Source organism: Vanacampus margaritifer, chromosome 2 (genome assembly GCF_051991255.1).
Source record: "Vanacampus margaritifer isolate UIUO_Vmar chromosome 2, RoL_Vmar_1.0, whole genome shotgun sequence".
Lineage (NCBI taxonomy): Eukaryota > Metazoa > Chordata > Actinopteri > Syngnathiformes > Syngnathidae > Vanacampus > Vanacampus margaritifer.
This window is the reverse complement of record NC_135433.1, coordinates 42,257,926-42,283,872: the sequence shown is the minus strand read 5'-3', so window position 1 is coordinate 42,283,872 and position 25,947 is coordinate 42,257,926. Positions and strand designations below refer to the sequence as shown.

The 25,947-nt window shown below is 41.7% G+C and overlaps 1 protein-coding gene across 1 annotated transcript in view; it reads right to left on the bottom strand.

Annotated features, from left to right (window-relative positions):
- Positions 1-4,580: 4,580 nt before the first annotated feature.
- The window catches only part of slc1a7a (solute carrier family 1 member 7a), a 38,721-nt gene continuing 17,354 nt past the window's right edge, over positions 4,581-25,947 (bottom strand). Inside the window, exons 4-11 of the mRNA XM_077557000.1 lie at positions 24,404-24,446; positions 20,998-21,229; positions 20,813-20,912; positions 19,370-19,603; positions 13,461-13,655; positions 11,734-11,868; positions 6,943-7,042; positions 4,581-6,281 (exon numbers count right to left, since the gene is read on the bottom strand). Coding sequence (XP_077413126.1) covers positions 6,015-6,281; positions 6,943-7,042; positions 11,734-11,868; positions 13,461-13,655; positions 19,370-19,603; positions 20,813-20,912; positions 20,998-21,229; positions 24,404-24,446 — 1,306 coding nt within the window. The 3' untranslated portion in view covers positions 4,581-6,014. The remainder of the gene's footprint in view (positions 6,282-6,942; positions 7,043-11,733; positions 11,869-13,460; positions 13,656-19,369; positions 19,604-20,812; positions 20,913-20,997; positions 21,230-24,403; positions 24,447-25,947) is intronic.

Sequence of the window (25,947 nt, the reverse complement as noted above, 5' to 3'; positions counted from 1 at the left end):
GGAGTCTTGGGGGACTAAAACGCCATTGCAATACATTTTAGGTAGTCAGGAGAAGTCATTATTTGGCCTCATAATGTCGGCAAGCAAGACCACAACACTGCCCGACCTCATCACTCAACACATCATGTGACCTTTTCCCATTACACGCGAGTCACCTCATCATTTTTGCTTCCTAGCAACTGCCTCGGTCCGTCAGCTTTAGCCTTTCCTGTGTTTTACAGATATCTTCACTATTGTATCCTTTTCAAATTATGCTGGTGGAAATGCTGTTTGTTTCACTGTTACAATTTGAGTTCACAAATTGTTTATATAATCGCTGATAACTACTATTTCACCGTGCTGTCAAGAAAAAAAGATTGTATTAATTAAAAAAAAAGGTATTAATGCCAGTAAAAGCACATTTGCATCTAAAATACAGTGTGTATGCTATACCATAAAGCTTTTTCTCAGGATGAAGTTGTTTTTATAGATTTTTAGTGCATGCCCGTTTTTCGGTTTCCATCTAGAAGTCTCCTTGATGGCCACTCATCCATGTGCACCTTCTGCCACGTCCAGACTGTGCTCCCAATTATTCCCATTTTCCTGGTCCACCCCCACCTTCCCCACTTGTCCGTGTGCCAGTGGCCGCACAGACACATGGTGACGTCCAATAATTGCACAAGCTGGACAGGCTTACTGTCCATAAGTAGTGGGTTATTGGGTCTGGATTTGAAATAAATCATCAAGATGTGACTGTGTAGATGAAGTGCAGAATTTCCGCTTTCATTGAAGAGATTGTTTCATCAGGTATGGCATTTCTGATTTTGGAATTTGTAGCTCAGACACTTGACCTAGTTATAACCAATTAGTGCCATAATTGGATGGATATCTATGGAGCCACAATAAGATTTGGTATAAAAAATATATCATTGTGGAAAAAGCTGGATTGACATTGAAAATATTGGCATTGTATTGACATTGTAAAATGTTGTATTGAAAAATAAAATACAGACATTGTGAGCGCCATTTCAGTTTATATATATTTTTAGTTATTTTATAAGTTTATTTTTTGGTAAAAGGCAAATGACATTTCATATGTTAGAAATATATATTTGGACTGAACTATACAAAATGTTACAGCAGAGGGCGCAGTGCATTTTTATTGTACACGAAGAAGAATTGTCTCTTGTTGAATGAGAACTAAAAAGATGGCTGGCGGAGCAACACTTGTCTTTTTACAGCAGCCTTGTTGTCACATGCTTAAAGACAGTGTCTTTGTCAGTCATTTGTTCATAAATTCGCCAAAATAAGAAATTAAAAAGAAGAGTGTGGTGGTCTTCATTAGATGACTCTTATTAAGAAAGCAACGCATGCTTTGTGTTAGTTATGGACTCTCTGCCACAGGGAATTCAGGTATTGCCTCTAGCCGACAGAGGGCGCTCTCCCCTCCTCTCCTGAAAAGCTGGAAGGCGTTCTCGCGCTCAAAGCCCCGCCCCAACTCTGCCCCTCCCCGTTAAAACACTGCCAATAAGTTGAAACTGAAAGCCATTGAGTCTTATTGTCAGTGTTGTGGCTCCATAGAAATCCATTATAGTCATGAAGGCCAGACCCCAAGGACAACATCAAATTGCAATTTACCAGGCCTTCAGTGCAATCAAACAGCTGAAGGTCTCCACTTCAGTCACATCTTGATGGATTCATTTCAAATCCAAGCAAAATAATAAAAACTGAATAAATCATTGTAGTCCTATTAAGGTTATCATTAAATAACAGGATATGGTACCAACTAGAAGAGGGAAGGGCAACTTAAATGCTGGAGTGGGCGCTACTGGGGGGCCACATAGGACCATACACTTCTTAATCAGATATATGACAAAAATGCTATTTCAAATATGGACAAAATATGTGCTCTTAATATATTTCATTTTTGAGAATACATTTTTCAATGCATGTCCAATCTCCTAACAGAAGCACACAACAAAAATAATCACATGCTGTAAGTCCCCCCCAGTTCAGAGGGCTCTCTTGCATAAAATAACCATTCAAGGACGACACAAAACAAAATCACAAAAAAAATCAACTCACTCAAAATTTTTATATTGTTGAGTTACTGTATTTGTCCTGTATATCATACCAAATCTTCAAAACATTAGTAGGCTGACTCATGTTGTACAGTAGCATAGGGAAGTAGAAGACCCAGCGTAAGCGCAGCTAAAACATACTGCCATCTTGTGGTGAATGGCGATATTACAACTTAAAACTACAGTTGGTCCCTTCATATTCACAGTTCAGCACCCACAGATTTGCATATTCGGGATTTAATAAATAAATAAAAATTCTATATTTTTTTTACATTTGGAGTTTTTCCCAGTGTTTCCGGGATGTTTTTCACAATTCCCCCATTTTTTTTCATGGAAGTAGTGAATGTTTTTCTACGGAAGCGTATTACATTCACTTGAAGAAAAAAAAACAACTCCTGTTTTTCTGATACATTTTTTGGGGAGCTTTGTTTTTTTGAGTATATTTTTCTGTTTTTCTGAATATTTTTTTTTCTGTTTTTTAGATATTTTTTTTTAAAGGGGTTTTCCCTCAGAGATTAGAGAACAAACCACAATACAGTCTACACATTCATTCACTTGGAGTTCAGATGTAAAAAAAAAAAAAAAACTCCGAAAACAGAACGTCAGCTCTGTTTTTCGAAATATTTTGTTTCCTGTTTTTTTGAATAATTTTTTTTCAGTTTTTTTGAATATTGTTTTTCCTGTTTTTTCAAATAATTTGTTTCAGCCTGTTTTTCTGAATATTTTTTTGGACAAAAAAAATAAATTCAGTAAAACTGAAAAAAATATTCAGAAAATTAAAATAAAAAATACTCAAAAAAACAAAGACCAAAAAATTAGTCAGAAAAACAGGAGTTTTTATTTTTTCAAGTGAATGCAATACGCTTCCGTATTTTTCAGCATTTTTTTTTAGAAAGATTTTTGGGGGTTCTTAAAGAAACTTCTTAAAGAAAATCTTCTTCTTATTTATTTCCCTGAAATGTGCCATCCCTGAACTTGAGATTTGTTATTACGTCTTAGTGAAACATGATTTGCACTTGTAGTATTTATTCATACAAATTATTTGCATGATAAATATATTGTGTCAAACCTTCCAACATTGTTTTTGTTATCTTTTTCACAGTCATTTTGACATAGCAAAATATAAAATCAGGGCTATGCAAAAAATACAAAATCAATTTCCATTCCATGAAATAGGTTTCAGAGTTGTTGCAGGAATATATTTGAGGTTTTCTGTTGGATTGTAATGCGGTTTGTCCACTTGGAAAAAGAAATCTCCTGCAGGGTGTGTGGGTCATTCAGTTCGTGAACGTAAGGCACAGTTTGCCTCCCTTTGCTGTAAGTAACTTGTTGTTGTTGTTGCTTGACTCCTACAAGACTACCATTTGTCACAAACTCGGTTTATCATCTTTATGGATTACCAGGGTAGCAAAATGTTGGGAATTAATAGTAATTTATGAGAGTAAAAATGGAACTTAGAATTGTGAAGGCTGACTGAAAAAAAGGAAGCAATGAAGCTATACACGTGCGCTATTTTGCATGCATGTCTGCTTATGATCAAACACTTACACAATGTTTATATTTATTTATTCCTATGAAAATTTTGTTTTGAAAATTCCTTATTTTAACTTTGAACTCTAACTGGAAATTTCCTCACATTCACTCTCCCATTCTGGGGATGTTATCTCTGCTATGTGCACATGATGGGAATAAGCCCCAGGACGCAATGGATTGACTGCAGTGAAACCCCTTCCATCATAGTTCCTGAGTTTGCAGTCCCGCTATTTCTCATAATACTTTTTTGGTCCAGTGAGTCAGGTGTAATTCTACTGCCTTCCACAAGATGACAGCACCCTATTTTGTTTAATACTACATTTAAAAGAAGAAGTGAAAACAGGAAGTAGGCCTATTTCAAGCTCGGACTCATTTTTGCTGAAGACAAAAGAGATTATTGAACTTTTTAATTCTCTCCCATCCTGCTCTTTACGCCTACAGAGAGCAACGTTTGTTGGTTTATTTCTAGAATGTGCATCTTATTTTTATTGAAACGTTTGTTAAATGTTTGTATAATTTTAAACGGTTGTTTAAAGACCTTTTAAAAAAATTACTGCCATAAATGTTATAAAAACATTCATAGGGATTATTTACTTATGGGGTATATGCCACAGAGGAGGCGGGACTTCCGACTTCCACTCATCAGCTTTGTTTCCGGTTGGTGACGTGTGGTCCGCGTCCCAGTGCTTGCGCTTCCGCCTTTGTTGCTCTCGGTTGCGCGTTTCCGTCGCCGGGTGCGAGTGTGTAGTGTGTTTGTCTCAGTCGAAACATTTCAGAGAGCTGAGACAGCAGGGGTTGGGGCGCGAGTGTTGGAACGCGACCGACAGTGGTCGGAAACAGCGCTGATGTGTGGAACACGCAAGTGGGAAGTCGGCGGAATGGGGTAGTCTGTAGCATAAACCTTGGGATGGAGTGGGGGGTTTTGCCGTTTTGCAGGTCTCACACTTGGACACTTTGGTGACCACCTGGTGGAAATAAGAGTGCTGGCTGCAGTGGCTGGATTTCTTTATTCTCCGCAAAGGAAACTGGAGGAACTGTCCAAGACCGCAAAATCATAATATCAATCTCCTGTTGGTAATCCTCTATTAACCACAATAACAAATACACTGTATCTTACAGTCATCGTGGAAAGACCCCCCCACAAAAAAAAAAAAAATTGTCATTGCTGTATTGCTTCATCACATTGACAGTATGTATCATCTATGTACTTTATGTCGATGGCTGTCATGACCATCCAGTTTTTTCAAAACTGATAAAAATAATTTTTTTAAGATAAACTAATGAAAAAATGAACATAACACACTGCACAAACAGCACATGTAGCCATTTTCAATGTTCATGTTTAAGTTCATTTCAAGTAACACAGATTTATAAAATATATATCTTACATTGGATTTTAGTCGATTGTTGTTGTGGAATTATAGTAAACATGAATACACGTCAGAAATGTTGGGCTCTTTGATGACCAGAATGGAAGTTGACTCCCTTCCCTTCATTAATAACCGGTGCCTAGTCTTGAGGCTAATATAAGTCAGCTAATGTAAGCTAAGCTAGCACTTTCCACCAAAAAGTGAAAGTCTTGGTTTTATTTGTCTTTACAACCCATAACTAATATTAACTGATGGATGAACACACACATGGGTTGCTCTCCCAGTCTTTCTGTCACACTCCTTTTTTTACTTCCTGGTAGGCTACTACGTCAGCACTCCCATATATGGGCATGCTGGAAAACTGTGCAGTCGCCACCTCCAACATGGTAGCCAAACCTGATTTGTAGAGCACTATATAGTGAACAAAGAGTGATTTTGTACACAGTCATTGTAGCAATTGCTAAAATATCAAATCATATGGTGGCCAAAGAAATTTTGTTTATTGTTCTGTATGTATGCTTCAGTGATGGAAAAATGCCCATGAAAGATTGATGTCTTTGTTCATGATTAAAATATAGAAAAAGTCCATTTAAAAATATACTATCTCATACCAAAACAGGTAATTACTATATATAACTGATGCTAGTTTTATTTTTCCACAGTCCACAGAAGGATAAGGTAGATTTTTTTTTTAAATAACTCAATCTCAAATAAACTTTTAAGCACTCCCTCCCTTTCTCCTCGTGAGCGGACTCACCCTTAATAAAAAGAGTAACCTTGAGCTCAATAAGCCCAAGCCCAGCATCACAACTTGGTACCGAATGATACATGTTACATGTGTACACTCACAAATACGCAGGTCATTATTAAAATACTGTAAAAAAACAAAAAACAAAAACAGTCTTTATATTCTATTTCATCTGCATTCATTCACTTTCCAACTGTTCCTAGATCTGGCTGGTGCGTGGCCTCAGTCACGTTATTAGAGGAACATGCTCGTCCTCTCCTGCTGGGATGGGCAGCTGAGCGCTGAGAACCGCTCGGGCATCTTCTACACGTTGGTCTCCAGACCGTTCATGTCGACGGAACAGTGGTCCTTGTCTCTGTGGCCTCTCTTGTGGTGAGAGGAGTGAGCGTGTTTCTTCTTCTCGGTCGGCCGAATGCCCTCCTCGAGCTGGATCAGGCGGGCCACGTCTGGGGAGAGGTGGTCGTGCTTGCCGCCCGGCGGGGGCGGTTGGTAGCAGCCGTTCTTCTGGTTCTGGTAGGTCATCATCTGCTGGATGCTGATCATGGGTTTTGTCTCGCAGATCAGAGGCACCTGGTGGAAGACAAATGACTTGAAATGATATATGACGCAAGGCTGGAGTTGCATTCTTTCTTGGAAAAATTTAAATTTCAATACAATAAGATTTACGCTATACTTAACATTTTAGACTGTATTTATTTCTTATCGTATGCCGACATTAACTCATTCACTGCCATTGACGGCTATAGAAGTCAAAAATTCATTTTAACAATTTCTATTAGTTTAACATTTAACAACCTAGATTTTTTTATTGTATATTTAGAATCAGGTATAAAATTGGTGAATAATCGTGAGTTAACTAGTGAAGTCATGTGATTAATTATGATTAAAAATCCCGGTGCCCCTAATGTTTAATAATCTTCTCTTTTTTCTAAAAGAAAAAAGAAAAGTTTATTTTAAAAAATAAAAAGAAAATAACTTTTTTTAATTAATAAAAAAGAAGAAAAGATTATTAAAAAATTAGGGGTGTCAGATGATTAAAAATGTTCATAATTAATCGCATGACTTCAATAGTTAACTCACGATTAATCACAAATTTTATATATGTTCTTAATGTACAATCATTTTTTTTAGGTTTTCATATTCTTGTTAAATGAATTGTTGACGTCTATAGCCGTCAATGGCAGTGAATGAGTTAAGCATCTAAACCTGTAACAAAATCTCAGGCTCTCACCTGTTCGCCTTCTTTAATAAAATCTTTTCTGCAGATGTGGGCCATGATACCTGTGGCCAGGGCGTCGCCCATCACATTGACCATGGTCCTGAATCGATCCCTGGAGGACAAAATCAAATGTCATTAAGCCCTGGGGGTGCGCGTGTGACCTCAGGGAACATTCTTTATTTACTTTTTGCTGTACTTGAATAAAGTGTAATTATACATCCTCTACAGTAGGTGGCAGTAGCTCCTCTGCAGAGACAAATGTTTTCCTGACAATTAATAAATAAATAAATAAATAAATAATGTATTATCATTTTTGTTTTTTTACTGTCAATTTAACCTAGATGTGACAAAAAGCTCGTTTCTGCCAGTACCCCAAAATAAGCGAAGTGCGCATTATGTTTGCTTATGCGTGAAAATCAAGTAAAAAAAAAAAAACTTGCTACCAAACCAAGCCGTCATTTGAATGGCGCCGAATGGAGTGCTGAGAGTGTTTGCGTAACTGCACACCTTAAAGCTGGCAAACATTGTTTAAACGACCTTCAGCCTTAAGTGAAAAAACGACAGGTGCGCTTGGTGCCATTCTTATAAAAAAACACCATTGCAATGCTCGAGAAGACGAAAATATGCTTGTAAACCTCCTTTCACTATTCACAATTTTCAGACAGAAAAGAAAGGTCCAAACGGACGTATAAGAGGCTAAAATTTTATTTTTATTTTTATATAACATATTTATTTTGAGGCAGCACGGTGGCTGACTGGTTAGCACGTCCGCCTCCCAGTGCAGAGGACGTGAGATCGAGTCCGGGCTTCGGCCTTCCTGGGTGGAGTTTGCATGTTCTCCCCGTGCTTGCGTGGGTTTTCACCGGGTACTCCGGTTTCCTCCCACATTCCAAAAACATGCATGGCAGGTTAATTGAACACTCCAAATTGTCCCTAGGTGTGAATGTGAGTGTGGTTGTTCGTCTCTGTGTGCCCTGCGATTGGCTGGCAACCAGTTCAGGGTGTACCCCGCCTACTGCCCGAAGCCAGCTGGGATAGGCTCCAGCACCCCCGCGACCCTTGTGAGGAAAAGCGGCCAAGAAAATGGATGGATGGATGGATATTTATTTTGTCAATATCCTGAACGCGAAAGAACAGACGGAAGCATCACGAAACTTACTAGACGACGTACATGTAACCAAACTAATGGAGTGAGTCATTTAAGAACCTGCTTTTAGCCCCAATTCAGTGAAGAAAGATCCTGACCGTCTCTTGATCGCGTCCCGGTGTTGTGTCCTCGGTCCAACTCCAGGTAAAGCGCACACATTCAATCAAATAATAAGCACTTAAATAGGCTTAACTGTCGTGTCCCGGCAGAGGGTAGTCAGTAACGACATGCTATGCATGTTTAAAATAGATTCAATAAAAAACATCAACTTTCCAACAGTTGAAATGGTCCAAATCAGCGTTAGACTCCATTAGTTTTCAATGACAAGTTGGTAGCGGGCTACCAGCCGGCCTACCCATAATGCACCGCGCTGCTGAGATGCGCACTTCACTTATAGCGCAACCTGACAGTTTATGTAAAGTTCGAAAAAATTATAATAATAATAATAATAAAAAAGTGAATGCAAGACTTTGTTTATTTGACCATTTTTTTATAGGAATATTTTTCCCTTTCTGTTTTATGGAATACTTTTTTTTCAGTTTTTCTGATGAGTTTTTCAGTTTTTTTTATACTTTATTTTCTTTCACAAAAGAAATCTTCAGAAAAATTGTTTTCAAGTGAATGCAATACACTTCTATATGTTTCCTGTAAATTAAATAAATATATATACAAACAAATAAAATACAACAACAAAAATAGTTGTTGTCAGGAATGCGCTTCCATATAAAGTTGACCTATCACGATGAATTGGCTTTTTATTTGCTTGTTCCCAAATAATTGGGGCCATTATTTAGCAACGAAAGCAAAAATGCATAGGCAGTGTGTCAAAAACGAAGCACACCCGCTGATGATGCAACCATGACCTCATTGTTGGCACTATGATGTTATCAGTGTCTTGTAGACTTGTGGAGGGATCTTGACTCACTCTTCTTTAGCATGTGGCTTGAGCTCATTTGTTTACAACAAATGGTTTATACACATATTTTTGAGGTGATTACACTGAGCGAGGTCTGGACTTTGACTGGCATTGATGATAGCAATTTGTCTCTTTTTTTTAGCCATTCTCCTGTAGCTTTACTTGACTTCTCATTTGAGTTTCTTTGCTTGTATCCTGTGTCTGTGTTTTGCCAATTGTCATGCTGCCACATTTCTATACTGTAGTTGCTTTTTGAACTGTCATAAACATTCCAATAGAATTCTATCTGATAGGTAGCTTTTGAGTTTATTTATTCTTTGAATTTCTGCTGCTTTGTGATGATAACTTGCACCCCGTTCTCATGGTGAAAATTGGCTAAAGTTGCCCCACATGACATGATGAATACTGTTTTCTTTCTTATTGTGAAAAAATGGACTCCAAATTGTTTGGAAGTTGCACTACTACCACAAATCTTTCAGCAGCAACGACTTCAAATACACCACATCACTAACATAATATATACCGAAATTGGATATTCAGGGTAGGAGTTATATCAAATATCTATGTGTACTTTTACTTTAAAATGGAAGTCAACCCCCCAAAAAATTCTTGACAATAATATGTTCTGTGCAGCACCACTTAGTTTAAATACGGCATTTTCATTAATATTAGTTAAGCAGCAAAATCCAGCCGTTTTTATTAATATCAGAAGGCGGCCATTTTACCATTTGCTGTCGCGTAAAAATGACATCACAGTTACTCAAGTATCAACCAATGACAGCTCAACTTAAAAAAAACCCAGGTGAGCTGTGATTGGTCGTTGCCTGAGCCCTGAGCAACTGTGATGTCGTCTTCAGTCGACAGCAAGTGGCAAAATGGCTGCCCCCTGAGATGGATAAAAACGGCTGGATTTTGCATCATAACTCGTGTTCCACAAATGCAATATTAATGAGAATGTCATGTTTAGACTTGTGAGGGCACATATAACATCTTGTCAAGAAATGCTTCAGGTTGACTTCCCCTTTTAAGGGTGTGAATGACATCACTTAGGTCAGGGTTTGTCAACCACTGTGTAGTGTGCTGCGAGATACTGTCTGGTGTGCTGTGGGAAATTGTCTAATTCTACTTAATTGGTAACAACCAGTGTTGGGAATAACGGCGGTTAAACTAACTCCGTTCTTTTTTCATAAACGGTCTAATCTAACTAATTATTCTCCCCATATTTCAAACACCGTTATTGTGTGTGAAATGTGTTGCGTTACAATTCATTTATTAGTTTCAAGGCTTGAAGTTGTGCGGTGACGGGCTTTGAAAAATGTCATTTGCGCACAGTTAGCGACGCTGTTGTTGTCGGACCTCGTCACAATAAAAGTGTCTGACAGCTGAACTATGCAGCGACTTTTATTTGGGCGGTGCCGCGGGAAGTGTGGCGACTCCACAAGCACCATAACAGCGATAAAGTAAAGCTACGGAGCGGTAAGTCTTAGCGACACACTCGTACTACGCCTAGTGTAATTTATAGCGCCAACAATTGTGTTTCTCTGATTTCACGAGTGCTAAACACGTGAAAAGTGTTGAAAGTAATATGCAGGGAACACCCAGCGCTGGACTGGCACAGAAAAATCGGCCCTGCCTGGCATTTTGACTTATGCCCACCGGCCCGGCTCGACCCGACTCCTGACCATACCTGTCTAACACATTGTTGTGCCACTGATATTTTGACTGATGTTGGTTCAGTTTGCTGTCTATATTCAAAATGGATTAATGGGCCAGTCCCTCAAAATTGTGGGTCAGGCTCTGAGGGTAAAATGGAAGAAAAATAATAACTAAAAGCACTGCATTGGCTCCAAAAGATGCCGGCCCACTGGGCATCTGCCCTGTATGCCAGATGGCCAGTCCAGCCCATGTTGAATGATGCAACATGCAAGCATGGAATCGGACAGTTTTCTGACGTAAATCAATCATTAAACAGGTCTTTTAATGTGTACAATTATAAACTGAAGATATATCACCATACTCTGTTAATTGAAAGTGTACAAAAGTATGTTTTTCAGAGAGATCAAGTGGAAGCTGATGATTTTGAGGAGGAAATGGCGTAGTAGTTATAGCAATGTTGGCCATGATAGAATTAAGCACTGCATATTTCTTAGCACTGGCAATATATTTGATATAGTTTGATTATAATGTGCATAATGCACCTGTAAGAATATTTGCACTTTTGATTTTAAGATATTTGCGCTTTTCAAATTTATGTGAACTTGGTGCTCAATAATATACAATAGATATAATATAAGCATTAAAGAATGAAACACCATAGCTAATGCCGCTGTAGTCATTTTTTTTTTTCTATGGGTGGTGTGCCTCTGGATTTTTTCAATGAAAAAAGTGTTCCTTGGCTGAAAAAAGGTCTAACCCTATCCAGCCTGTTTTCCACATCTCCTTCAGCCAACACAACTGAGGATCTTTAGCAGGCTTCATGCAGAGCTTGCTGATTAGCTGATCGTTTGAAACACCTGTGTTGGCTGTTGGAGACATAGGCTGGATAGGGGTACTTGAGGACCAGGGTTGAGAACCACTGATTTAGGTGACTGCAAATTGTGCTGTTTACGCCAATTAAAATGGCCATTGTGCCTTCAAGCAAAAATAAATACAATAAAAATCATTTCATATATAAGCAGAATCAAAGTCGGAAAATTACTTGGTCTACGTGCACCTGACACACGACTGCTGGAGTACTTACAAAGCCCAGTCAACAGCAATGATGAGACTGATGTCATCGGTAGGCAAACCTACAGAGGTCAGCACGATCACCATGGTAACCAGTCCAGCTTGTGGGATTCCAGCTGCTCCAATACTGGCTGCTGTGGCAGTAATGCTGAAAAAGTGCACTTTTTATTGATATTGTTATGTTGTACTAGCTCTAAAGGAGCAGTTGGGGGGGTTCCATATTGTGCTAAAAAGGACGCTCGTGCAAGAAGGACCACAATTCTTTGCGCTGCATGAAGCTCTGGGGTCAGGAGCCAAACAGCACGGGAAGAGAGGGACAAATTATGATAATTCTGGCGTGACAAGAGAGACGAGTCATACAGGTCATATGGGTTTTACTGCCAAGGGATTACGAGGGAATGGGCACAGCCTGAAGCTATGGGCAAAATGTCTGCCTAATGTTATTACATGAGGACATGCCATTAAATCAGTGGGACATACTCCCCCCCACCGCGTGGAATTGTTTACCTGTTGCAAAGGTAGAGAGCAACAGTGTGTGAGTGCTGGACTACTTTTTGTGTAAGCGTCTGTGTTGCTGTGGCTTCCAGACTTATTTGGCAGAAATCAGATCAGACTAAGAAGCTCACATGAGGTATAATCTGTGTGACATTTACATACTGTATATGTGTACCTAGTAAATCCTGTAATATTTTTAATCATTTAGAAAACTCAATATGTGATGTGATTAATTTAAATGCTGCAATGGAAAACACCAAAAATATGCTAAACCCGCTTGCTCAATATGGAGTAAAAATGGTGGATCTCGTCCATTAGTCCAATTTCAAGTCCTTTGAGGAAGACATGTTAAAAATAAAAAAATATATATATATGCAATCCCAACAGTGTTCTGATTAATATTACCTTTGTGGAATGTGAATGAAGTAGCAAAATCGATCTGTTTTTAATCGATCTCAGTGGGCGGCCATTTTGCTAATTGCTGTCGACTGAAAATGACATCACAGTTCCTCAGGTAACGACCAATCACGGCTCACCTTGTGAATGTCACATGACCATACCCAGAAAAAGGTGAGCCGTAATTGGTGGTTACCCTGAGCAACTCAGATGTCATTTTCAGTCAACAGCAAGTGGCAAAATGGCCGGCCCAGGAGACAACAGCCAGATTTTGTTTTTTATTTCTTAATAAAAGTCCACAAACACAATATTAATCAAAATGCCGTGTTAGACTCGTGGGGGTGCAAAATACTTTTTTTTTTTTTTTTTTTTTTACTTGACTTTAGATTTATTTTTAATTTTTGGCATAATATGACCAGTTGTAACTCATTTATATGTATGTATATTCCTGGTTCAGCACCTGCAATTACCCTATTTATGTTTGATTTTTTTTTATATTAAAAAAAAAAAAAAAATTATGTTTTTTCCCTCAAAGTAAACAGTTATTGCATATTAATCCTGTTTAATTCAATAATTTTGTGGGAGATACTTATTCATTCCCCCCCCCCCCCCATGCATTTATAATGGCTATTAATTATTCGCAGATTTTCCCTATACGCAGCCCTGTCCGGTCCCCAACTGTACTCTATCATAATCATAAAGCAGCCTGGGAAGGAAAAATATTTACTCTGCCTGAACCTCAAACCTCTCAGAACTCATCAGAAGTCAAGTTCAATCACCCTGTATTTCATTTTCCATATTGTTGTCCACTTCCAGCTTCACTCAACTTTTACAAACTTATTTTCTTACCTAATGGTGATGATTTGCCCGAAGTCGAGTTCATAGTTATTCACTTGGGCTATAAAAATGGCTGCTACAGCCTCGTAGAGGGCGGTGCCGTCCATATTGATGGTGGCCCCCACAGGCAGCACGAAGCGGATGATGCGTCTGTCGATGTGGTTGTTTTCTAGCAGGCACTTGAAGGTTATAGGCAGAGTGGCAGAGCTGGAAAAAAAAAACAATGTACAATTTTGTCATCAGGGCTGTGAAAAATAATACAAATTTATGATGAACGTATTTTATTTTTCTGGGCAGTGTCATGATTAGTATCAGCTGTGCTGTTTCAGTTGCAGTTGCTGGGGAGACAGCTGGTGGGCGGAGCCCACCACACTCACCTGTAACCCGTTAGCTCATCAGGCCAAGTTAAAAGCCTGAGAGAAACAGCAAGGAGTGTCGGGATATTCCTCTGTGACACTACTCACTTGACCCGACTGGTAAACGCTTATCCGAGAACCAGCTGCTGATCTCCATGACTTACCTTTTTGCTGCCACTGTGCATGCTTTTGTGTTTGTTTGCTATCCGCCTGTGTGCGTGAGTTTGTGTTTCCTTTTGTCCGCCTGTGTGCGTGATTTTGTGTTTTCATTTATTACTATTATTAAATCTAAGTTATCCGCATCCCTGCCCTGGCTCGCCTTCCTCTCTGCATCTGGGTCCTCCTTTCTCAAGCCGTGACAGAATATCCCGACCAGTTATGGACCCCGCAGATCCCAACAGCCTGTGCCAGGCCATGGCCAGCCATGGGCGCTTACTGGGACAGCACGAACTATATTTCCGCGAGCTGAAGGAGGCACTGTCGACGCTGACCGCCCAGATCGGGTCGCTCACCTTGAAGGTGGAGCAGAGGCCGGAATCCACGGCAGCAGAGGACTTACGTGCAGCCGTGGCGTCACCTGTCGTCTCCGCGTTCCAATCAGCTGGCAATGCTGTAGCTCGGGAACCCAATATTCCCCATCCTCCCCGCTACGCTGGCCAAATTGGGGGTTGCGACCAATTCCTTCATCAGTGCAGCCTGGTTCTAGATCAACAGCCGCACACCTTCCCGACTGATGGCGCCAAGGTCGCTTTCGTAATGAGCCTACTTTCCGGCCAGGCGGCGCTATGGGCGATGGCGGTGAGTAAAGCCAATCCCGAACTCCGAGCTTCATTTTCTGCCTTCCTGCAGGAATTTAGGAACGTTTTCAACCACCCCGTAAAAGGGAAGGAGGCGGGCAGCCGCCTGCTGGACCTCCGACAGGCCGACTTGTCCGTGGCAGAGTACTCCATCTCCTTCCGGGTTTTGGCCGCCGAGAGCCATTTCAACGAGGCGGCGCTGTGTGGTATCTTCCGGCGGGGACTCAGCCCGCGAATCAAGGATGAGCTGGCAGCACGGGATGAGACGTCCGGTCTGGAAGAACTCCTCAACCTGGCCATCCGCTTGGACAATAGATTGCGGGAGCGACGGCGGGAGGAGGACCGACGACCAAAGGAGGCAGACACGGCTGCTTCACCGTTTTCGACCACGTCCGCGGGGCGCTTCTTCGGCGCCTCGCCTCCCGACGCCTCGTGGCGACGCCCTCCGACGGGAGATGGTATCGAGCCAATGCAGCTGGGGGGAGGACGGCTCCCTGCGGCGGAACACAGGAACCGATGGAGAAATCAGGCGTGCCAATATTGTGGTCGGCTCGGACACCAATCGGCCACGTGTTGGAGGCGGCCGGATAGACGTCGGGACATCGCACCCGTTCCAGCTGCAACCACTCAACCCCAACGCAACAACCAGTGTGAGTACTCTCAGTCTCCAGGAGCATGTGACCCTAACAGTCCATTGGACACTAAAAGACTACAACTGTCGGGAGAAATGACTTGGGGTGGGGTGAATGTAAAAATGACGGCGTTGGTGGACTCGGGGGCGGATGATTGTATTATCGACCCGAAAATTGTCAACATCCTAAAATGTCCGATGATTAGACTCGAGAAAACAAAGGAGATGTATGACCTTAATGGGCGCCTCTTGGGGGTGATTACCCATAGAACAGAGGGTCTACACCTGCGCTTATCAGGAAATCACGTGGAGACTAGACAGTTTTTTATTATGCCCTCCCAGTGGTCCTGGGTCTGACTTGGCTGGCCAGGCACAACCCAGACATAAACTGGGGCAGGCCTAGGTTAGAGAGGTGGAGCTTGTTTTGTCACTCCCATTGCCTGCGGTCAGCGGTGGACTACCACTGTGGCCCAGCGAAGGCAACTGGGGAATCAATTAACCTGGAAAATGTGCCAGCGGAATATCACGATTTACGGGAGGTATTTAGTAAAGACCGGGCCTTATCTCTCCCTCCACATCGGCCTTATGATTGCGCGATAGAATTGCTTACCGGCGCACCGCTGCCTAGTACACGCCTATACCAAATAGCTAAGCCGGAACTCCAAGCCCTTAAGGAGTATGTCACAACATCGCTGGCTGCCGGTCTTATTCGGCCTTCTAAGTCACCGCTAGGGGCAGGATTTTTCTTTGTGGAAAAAAAAGACAAGACCCTTCGCCCCTGCATCGATTTCCGTGGTTTAAACGATATTACAATTAAAAACAAATACCCATTGCCACTGATGGATTCAGCCTTTGCTCCCTTACACTCTGCTACGGTGTTTACTAAATTGGACCTTCGTAGTGCCTACTACCTGGTTAGGATAAGGGAGGGTGACGAATGGAAAACAGCTTTTAAAACACCCATTGGGCACTTTGAGTATTTAGTTATGCCTTTTGGCCTCTCAAACGCCCCCGCAGTATTTCAGTGTTTTATCAATGACGTCTTACGTGACATGCTTAATCATTTTTGTTTTGTTTATCTGGACGACATTTTGATTTTCTCCAGAGACCTAGCAGAACATCAGCAACACGTTCGGCTGGTTCTGGAGCGACTGCTGGAAAACCGGCTGTACGTGAAAGCAGAGAAGTGTGCATTTCACACCCGTTCGGTCCAGTTCCTCGGGTATATTGTGGAAAGAGGTCAATTGAGGGCTGACCCGGCCAAGATCCAGGCCGTGGTCGAGTGGCCAACACCCACGTCTAGAAAACACTTGCAGAGATTCCTGGGGTTCGCTAACTTCTATCGTCGGTTCATCCGCGATTATAGCTTAAAAGCGGAACCTCTGACAAGGCTTACATCTACAAAAACTCAGTTTATTTGGACTCAGCAGGCTGAGGCCGCCTTTGTTAAATTGAAGTCATTGTTTTCACGTTCACCGGTCTTGACACACCCTAACGAAACTCTTCCATTTGTCGTCGAGGTTGACGCTTCAGAGACAGGAGTGGGGGCGGTGTTGTCCCAACGATCCCCGGTTGACCAGAGGCTGCATCCCTGCGCTTTCTTCTCTCGTCGGCTCAACCAGGCAGAACGCAATTACGATGTGGGCAACCGTGAGCTGCTGGCCATAATTTTTGCCTTGCAGGAGTGGCGGCACTGGCTGGAGGGCGCGGCGGAACTCTTCCAAATTTTCACGGACCATAAAAACTTGTCATACTTACGGTCCGCTCGGAGACTGAATCCCCGCCAAGCACGCTGGGCCCTGTTCTTGACGCGTTTTAATTACTTCATTACCTACCGACCTGGATCCCGGAATACCAAGCCGGATGCCCTGTCCCGCTTGCACGGTCCGGCCGCCGAGGGGTCTCTACCCGGACCGATTGTGCCGGAGTCCAGAGTATTGGGAGCTCTCCAGTGGGAGGTTGAGCGGAGGGTGGTGGAGGCAGCTGACGGCAGGCAGACCCCGGTAGCGTGCCCTGGCGATAAGTTGTTCGTGCCCACTCACCTCCGGCCAGAGGTGCTGCAGTGGGGGCACGCATCGAGGGTGGCATGTCACCCAGGGGTGGGTCGCACGCTGTCCCTGGTGGCGCAGAGATTTTGGTGGCCCGGGCTGCGCAAGGACGTTGAGGACTTGCGCGGCGTGTGCCCGTAATAAGTCCTCTCGCCTGAAACCATCCGGCCAGCTCCGTCCCCTGCCCATTCCCCACCGTCCTTGGTCACATGTGGCGTTGGATTTCGTCACCGGGCTACCTCCTTCCAACGGGCAGTCGGTAATCTTGACAGTGGTGGACCGGTTTTCAAAAATGGCCCACTTTATCGCCCTGCCTAAATTGCCCACCTCGCTGCAAACAGCTGATGTCCTGATAAAGGACGTTTTTAGGATCCACGGGATACCAGTGGACCTCGTCTCCGACAGGGGGCCTCAATTCGTGTCCCGGGTGTGGAAGGCCTTCTGCAAGTCCTTGGGGGCTACGGCTAGCCTGTCTTCAGGCCACCATCCCCAATCTAATGGGCAGACGGAGCGGGCCAACCAGGACTTGGAGTCGGCGCTCCGATGCGTATGCCATCAGCACCCTTCCTCGTGGGCGTCCCACCTCCCGTGGGTCGAATACACCCACAACACTCTTGTATGTTCTGCCACAGGGTTGTCCCCGTTCCACGCGGCCTGTGGTTATCAGCCCCCCTTGTTTCCTTGCCAGGAGGGCGTGGTGGCCCTCCCCTCGGTCCATACTCACCTCCGCCGGGCTCGCAGGGTTTGGCAGGACACCAGGAAGGCCCTGTGCCGCACCTCGGACCGCAACAAGCGGCTCGCGGACAGGCACCGGCTTCCGGCACCATCCTACCGACCGGGTCAGAGAGTTTGGCTCTCCACCCGGGACCTGCAGTTGGCAGGGAGCTCCAAGAAACTGGGGCCTCGGTTTGTCGGCCCGTTTGAGGTCGACTCCGTGATCAACCCGGTGGCAGTTCGGCTCAACTTGCCACCCACGCTCAAGGTACACCCAGTTTTTCACACGTCCTTGCTCAAGCCGGTCTCGGCCAGCCCATTGTGCCCGCCGGCCGCGCCCCCACCACCTCCCCGGGTCGTCAGCGGGCAGCCTATCTACACGGTTAGGGCCATACTGGACTCTCGTAAGCGCGGCAGGGGGATGCAGTATCTGGTCGACTGGGAGGGGTACGGCCCCGAGGACCGCCAGTGGATCCCCCGCTCCTGGATTCTGGACCAGTCACTGGTTCGCGACTTCCATTCGTCACATCCTTCTCTGCCAGGTGGTCCGCCTAGGGGCGTTCGTTGATGGGGGGGGTACTGTCATGATTAGTATCAGCTGTGCTGTTTCAGTTGCAGTTGCTGGGGAGACAGCTGGTGGGCGGAGCCCACCACACTCACCTGTAACCCGTTAGCTCATCAGGCCAAGTTAAAAGCCTGAGAGAAACAGCAAGGAGTGTCGGGATATTCCTCTGTGACACTACTCACTTGACCCGACTGGTAAACGCTTATCCGAGAACCAGCTGCTGATCTCCATGACTTACCTTTTTGCTGCCACTGTGCATGCTTTTGTGTTTGTTTGCTATCCGCCTGTGTGCGTGAGTTTGTGTTTCCTTTTGTCCGCCTGTGTGCGTGATTTTGTGTTTTCATTTATTACTATTATTAAATCTAAGTTATCCGCATCCCTGCCCTGGCTCGCCTTCCTCTCTGCATCTGGGTCCTCCTTTCTCAAGCCGTGACAGGCAGTACAGTTGCCGTGTGATTAGCACTTCTTTCTTAGTTATGAATTTGGGGGCGCTGGTCGCCCACTTACGTAGGCGTTATGCACTCTTTGTGTTTATGCTAGAGAAAAGAAGGACCAATCATAACAAGAGTTGTTAAACGAAGAGTTGAAGAAGAATATGTCAAATCAATTCCTAAAAGTTAAAGAAAACCTGGTGGTCAAACCATAATGTGTGATGTAACATAATACAGGTCAGAAAATCATAACTTTCTTCTGTAGCTTTTTACCGCTGAGTAAACGCGTGTACACAAAACAACCACCACACACTTCACAATGCCCAGGACAAAAAACGGCTTCAGGAATTTGTCTAGACGGACTTTATTATAACGTTACCTGGATGAGGTGGCCAAGGAAATAAGTAGGGCCTGCAGAATTCCTCTTATGTAAACAATGGGACTCTTCTTGGTGATAAAGAAATACATGGCAGGCAGGATGAAAAGACCATGTAGCACCAAGCCCATTACTACTGTGATGGCATAAAATCCCAGTTTCTTCCCCATGGCTGATGGATCGTCCATCTCCAAGATTTTCCCGGCAACCAGGAAAACAATACCAAAGGGGAAATACCTAAAAGTAAAGGGATAAAAAATAAATCTTTTAAAGCTTGTACTGTGTTAGGGTATATCAAGTTTTGCTATAAATCAGTGATTCTATTCTTTTTACGACATCCTCAGAGATCTTTAGTCCCTCTCCTGTGGCTCCCTGTGGATCTCTAAAAAATTTGTAGAAAGTTTTGTTTTCTATTTGTTCAACTTTCCTTTCAGTAGTACTATATCTTAAAAATAAATTGTTAGATAAAATATTCTTTAAATTAATGATTAAGATAAAAAATGAATAATTAATGTTCAAAAGATGTCATCCAAATTCAGTCAGAAAAAGAGAGACGAAAGATAAATGAAAAGTTTTTTAAATAATCTAAAAATGTCCAAAAAGGAAGAGGAAAAAGTTGAATATTGACATAAAATGTCAATGAAATTGCCGAGAATGTCAGAGAAATACATAAAAAAAGGCAGAAAAGAAAACATTCAAATGGTAAAATATCCAAAAACAAAAGAAAATGACCATAAAACGTCTTTAGAATCGCCAAAAACGACAGAAATTTGACTTTAAAAAAAGCAGAAAAGAAAATGTTCAAAAAGTAACCATAAAATGTCAAAAATATAAGAAAAAAATCCCCCAAATTACCATAAAATATCAAATTTTGACCAATAGTTGGGTTATTTTTGACCCAACTTAGTAATGTGTCCATAAAATTGGCAAAAATGTCAGAAATTGACAGAAAGACATAAAAGAAAAGAAAAACGAAGCATGAAAGATTACCCCCCCCCCCCCCCCCCAAAAAAAAGGGAAGAGGAAAGGTAGAAGAAAATGAATGTCTACGTATTGGATGCTGCTGTCATATTTTTGTGTTGTGGTGCAGCTCTAATTAGCTGTTGGGCCCTCTGTTGTGCATTAGACTAACACTAACACAACACTAACACAATCTTCAAATGTTTTGCGGCTCCAGACAGATTTTTTTTTTTATTATTTGCCCAAAAATGGCTCTTTTGACAGTAAAGGTTGCTAACCCGTGGCCTAGATAGTTACTGGTAATCATCTAAACAATTTAGAATTTTTTTGTTTCTTATTAATACCACCAACCACCAAGAGCATAATTCACAGGATTTAACAGTATTTATTTTGTATTATTTTGAGCCAAGTTAAAAATAGGTCAAATTTGGCCTGCTTTTGAGCATATTTTAAGGCTAAGGTAAATCAGAAGAAGGTAGTTCTTACCAGATAACAATGGCGACAATCTTGAGAACTGCTTCATTCACACTTTGACAGAAGTTGACCAAAGCACTTCCATTGGGCCCCATTCTCCCCAACATGATCCCTGCAAGAGTCACATACAGTCATACATCTTACAATGTATGAGCATTTCGTCTCATGTGTATGTGCCCAAAGCATGCCACCCTTACCCATGGTGGCGGAGAAAATGACAATGCCCAGCACGTTCATGCCCTCGCTTGTACCCGCCGATGTCTTCATGATGACGTCCGGCGGCGGCGTGAGATCCAGGGAAAAGTTCTGGACGTCGGTTCCATTGTCATCCTGGATGCCGTAGATGAAGACCCTCCGAGTGGTGGTCTCATCCAGGAGCTGAGCCACTGTTGGTTTAGGGATATATTGGGGTTCTCTTCGGGTTCGATACTTGAAAAGCAAAAGGGAGAAGAGGCACTTAGAGCTTAATTAGAGTTTAGAGCTCCTATATCTAATTTTATATTAATTACATTATTGTTTTTAATTTTATTTTGGAATTGTACTTTTCTCACTATTAATTTTCACTTTTATTTATTCATTATTTTGGCAGTTCTGTTCCTTCAGTTTTTATGCTTTATTGGACTGACACTTGAGAGAGCACTCGCTGGTGAATAGTATGAGCGAGGCAATTACCTGTGAGAAGATGGACCTGCTGGCAAAACTGCTGCAGGTACAAGTGGTTGTGAATATGATTTTAAAGCCAGTCGAGGCATGAAAACAATTAGAATTCGCAGTCGGCGAGGCAAAGGCTACTTTCCGCTTCAACTATTAATTGCACCACAACAGGATTGTTTTGGAAAATAGTCCCCAAAAATATGCAGCCATGCGGCGGCATTGTTCGAAAAGCATCACCCTGATATAACTGTGGCCAACACAGCAATTTTAACTTTTTAAATAACAATGTTCCACTTTCACTTATCTCTATATTGCACAATATTTATTTTTAAAGACACGTTGAAAAAGGTCATTATAAAGTCAGTTTTGGTGCAGATTCCATTCATTTCAATGGGAAGCATTTGAGTGGTCCTACTACTCTGCAGCTCACTTACTGTGGATTCACTCTATCGTGGGTGAATAACTAATTCATTGTGGTTTACCTCGGATTGTACAATATATATATATACATACACATACATACAATATGTATACAGTATATATATATATATACTGTATATATATATATATACATATATATATATATATAAATAGTGTAGTGTACTATATATATATAGTGTAGTGTACCATAGATATCTATAAGAGCATTAGATGGCTCAAGGTGGAGTCAGCAGTGTCATCTGTGGTCGGCCATTTTAGGACAGGGGAATGTTTGGGTGCGCTGTAGTCGGTGGAAAGGTGGATGATTTTTCTCACTTAAAAACATATAACACGTTGAATTCTTGACAGATTAAAAAAAAAAGATTGGTTTATTCCAGTCTTTATTAAAGTGGCTATGATTTATGTGGCATTTTTAACTCTTTGTCCGCCAGACGTTTTCAGAAAAGGGATGCCGTGGGTGCCAGCCGATTTAAGCATTTTGACTGATCTTTCAAGGTCCACAGAAAATGTTGTGTTTGTACTATGGAAACACACATACTACAAAATGAAAGATTGGACTCTCATCTTTCATCAGAAAAAAAAGTTTGTTTCTACCTTATTCCGTTTTTTAGTAATCAACAATAGAAAATGGTTATTTTGACCCAAATGCTCTGTTTTGAAACAAAATACGGAGAAATCAAGCTTTTTGTGAAACGATGTTATTTCATGCACTCTAGTGAATTTGACACTTTTTTTTTCCATGAATGATGCCACAAACACCTAAACAGTGCTTTACTTCTGTAAAACACTACCACCAACAATGAAAAAATGTTTTTTTTTTTATAGCAAAATAAGTTTATTTACATTCAACAGTGTAACAATTTGACAAAACAATTTGACAAAACAATTTGGCAAACTATTTACAAATGTGTGCAACCGTGGTACTATTTACAATTGTGTGGATGTTTCAAATACAGTTTTTCTTTTTGTAACACTCCCCTGCGTGCAAGGGGACGCAGCAGGATTTGCACAACAGATTAGTTTCACTGCGATTGCCCCTTCGTGTGCAGACGATACACTTTCTTGCCGGCCTTTTTTTCCGGGGAATAGCAAGTATATACTGCAGTGTGTGTTTGGCCATGTTGCCATAAAGTCTACTCTCAGGATCATGATACGGTGACGCTACGGTGGTGTTACGTCTGGCTTCTTCATGTCCTTCAGTTCCTATATCGGGTGGTAAGAGATGTTCTGATCCATCTTATCAGCTCCATTCATGGTGGCATCGTAGTCCAGAACCAGTGTCTTCTCCGTGATCAGACTGTACCCACTCCTCCGATGAATATGCATTGGACTCGGGGTACTCTTCGTCGTCCGATGGAACGTCCGCCTGTGCAGAAGTGCTCGGTTGTGCTCCGTGTTTTCCGGCGTTAGCATCGCTAGCCGGTGAGGCTTTATGACGTGATCATAGCCACCGCGTCAACGCTTCCAACTTCGGCGTCAACCTCGGAGTCACCATCATCATCATCGTCGTCATCAATGTGCTCTTTAGCACTGGTTGATGCTTCTCTTCTTTGAAAAAAACGATCAAGCGTGAGCTGTTTGCCACCGGTCGCCATTTTCGCTTTCTCAGCCATTGCCCCCTCAACACTCTAGCTCCGCCTCACGTCTTCTACTACTGACACCTACCCGATCTTGTCCAAAGAGAGTCATCGCTGCCATCTAGGGGCCGAAAATAGGCATTATACTAACTAGATCTGCTTGATACTTTCAGCACAGCTGGCCAAGGCTTTCCTCCACCCGTTTCCCCCCCAAAAAAAAAACTTGGTGAATGTCTTTTAACGTCTTTGGCGCTCCTCCGTAGGATTTTACTAAACGTTATTTAACGTTTTTTGGCGGTCAAAGAGTTAAATTGAAGATTTAAAAAAACTTTTTTTTTTTAAATCCCGCATAGTTGCTTGTGTCGGCTTTTGTGTCATACCTAACAAGAAAAATGAAAATGGGTTGAGAATTTTGTTAGAGTTGAGCAATCTACAGCTATTTGAAAGTCCGTGCTCCATTGACTGTGTCATTATGAATGCTCGAGCAGCCCTGTCCCAAGATGGCCGCCCTGTCACGTTACTTCTCATTGGCTCACAGCACGCATGAGTCATCTAGTGTTCTCATAGATATCTATGTACAATACAGTACAGCTATTTTTCTTTTAAATTTACTAAGTTAACAAGTGTTTAGAAGGGTGATAAATTAGTGGTCGGTTGTTATGGTATGGATCAGTACATTTGAACTCGCCCCCACCCACAAAAAAATAAAATAAAATTTATTTTTTTAATTTAATTTAATTTTTTTGCAAATTCTACTTTGCTGAAATTCAACTATCGCAGGCGGGTGTGGAAGGCATCACGTGTGAAAAGTGAGGGAACAACAAATTAATTAAAGGCATTTCCATTGTATTGTACATTTTGGTGCAGGATAACATTCTCTTTAGCATTCACTCAACAACAAAATTGTCAAAATTGTAGCATTCTAACTTACTTGTTGAAATGTAGCTTGAACCAAGTTTGCTGGAAACATGTTGCTGCAGAAGAGAGGTTGAAAAAATGTATTCAACAGATTAGATATTAAACAGAAAGGACATGCAGTACAACAGTGATTGTGCAATGTATAGAAATGTGAACTTGAACCTTCTTCAACAAGTAATAGCTACTTATTGAAATCATTTTCAGCTAACCCTTTTTAAATTAGTATTATTATTATTTTTTAATTCAACAACACAACACTGGAAGCGGAAAGACGATTGGAGGAACCACTCGATCTTTTCCCTGAAGCACATAGAGTGCTTTCTCTACCAAGGGCAGCTATGCAGCACTCCAAGAGTGGCGACACATGTCCTTGTGGATATATTTATCCACAGGTCAAATATATAGCAGAAGGGTATACAACAATACAACACTGACGACTCACCAAGACATCACCAACGAGCCGAACTGAAACATGGCTTTCCCAAATATCGTTGGAGCCATAGATGAATTGTTCCCACATTTTAATGGAAGCGCCATCACCAGCACCATCATCATGTTTATACTTATTCCTACTCCATTTTCAACATTGGCATGTTATGTGTTGATGTTTTCCAATTAAAAGTATTTTATTTATAAAAATCACACAACCAATTCAGCTACCTGAACAGGAAATTATTTACTTTAATATTAATATTTAACCACCTTACAAAACGGGGATCCTAATAACTTGCTTTGGAGGCGTTTCTCAATGCAAATAAGGCTAGACGGGCTCGAGCATGGCAGTTTAGAAGAGGTGGCATTTATCAACACACATCACTTACTGGTGTGTGTACAACAGGTTTCCGCACGTTTGTTACAATAAATACAGAATTTTAGTACTTGCGCATATTAATTTTCTGTATGAGCACATTTTGAAGCTGTTCTACACACTAAGCCTAACCCTAACTAAAGCTTGAAAATACATGTTCATTAACAAAATAAAATGAAAAGTGAACATTTGATTTATGGATGGATTGTTATTTTTAAAATATTTTTGAAATTAATTTTTTTGTATAATTTTTACTTCACTATACTCACCATGGTGTGTGTGTGTTTTTTTTAAATTGCACACAAGTAATAAACACAATAAATAAATAAAAAAACTAACAAAAATTAAACTAAAAGGAAGCATAAAAAAACACAATGAAGCCCAAAATACATACAAAAACCATAGCTCAAAACGAAATAAAAACTAGCTATAATGAAAATTTCAAAACTCTTATAACAAGGGCTGGGTTAAAAAATTGATAAATTGAATAATCGATTTTCCTTTTTGAGCCTGATAACAATTCATAAATTCATGAATGAATTAATTTAATATCTGGGATAAACTCAATTTGGCTGTTTGTCCTCTTATGACACGAGACAATACATACTACGTCACTTGTTCCGCATGACGTAGTCACCCCCCGCCACCCACAGGCTCATTCTCGTACATGCCTCCTTAAACGGCGAGTTGCTGTTGTCAATCACCATGCACCATGCACAACCCTCTCCCAATTCGCAACCCAACGGTCC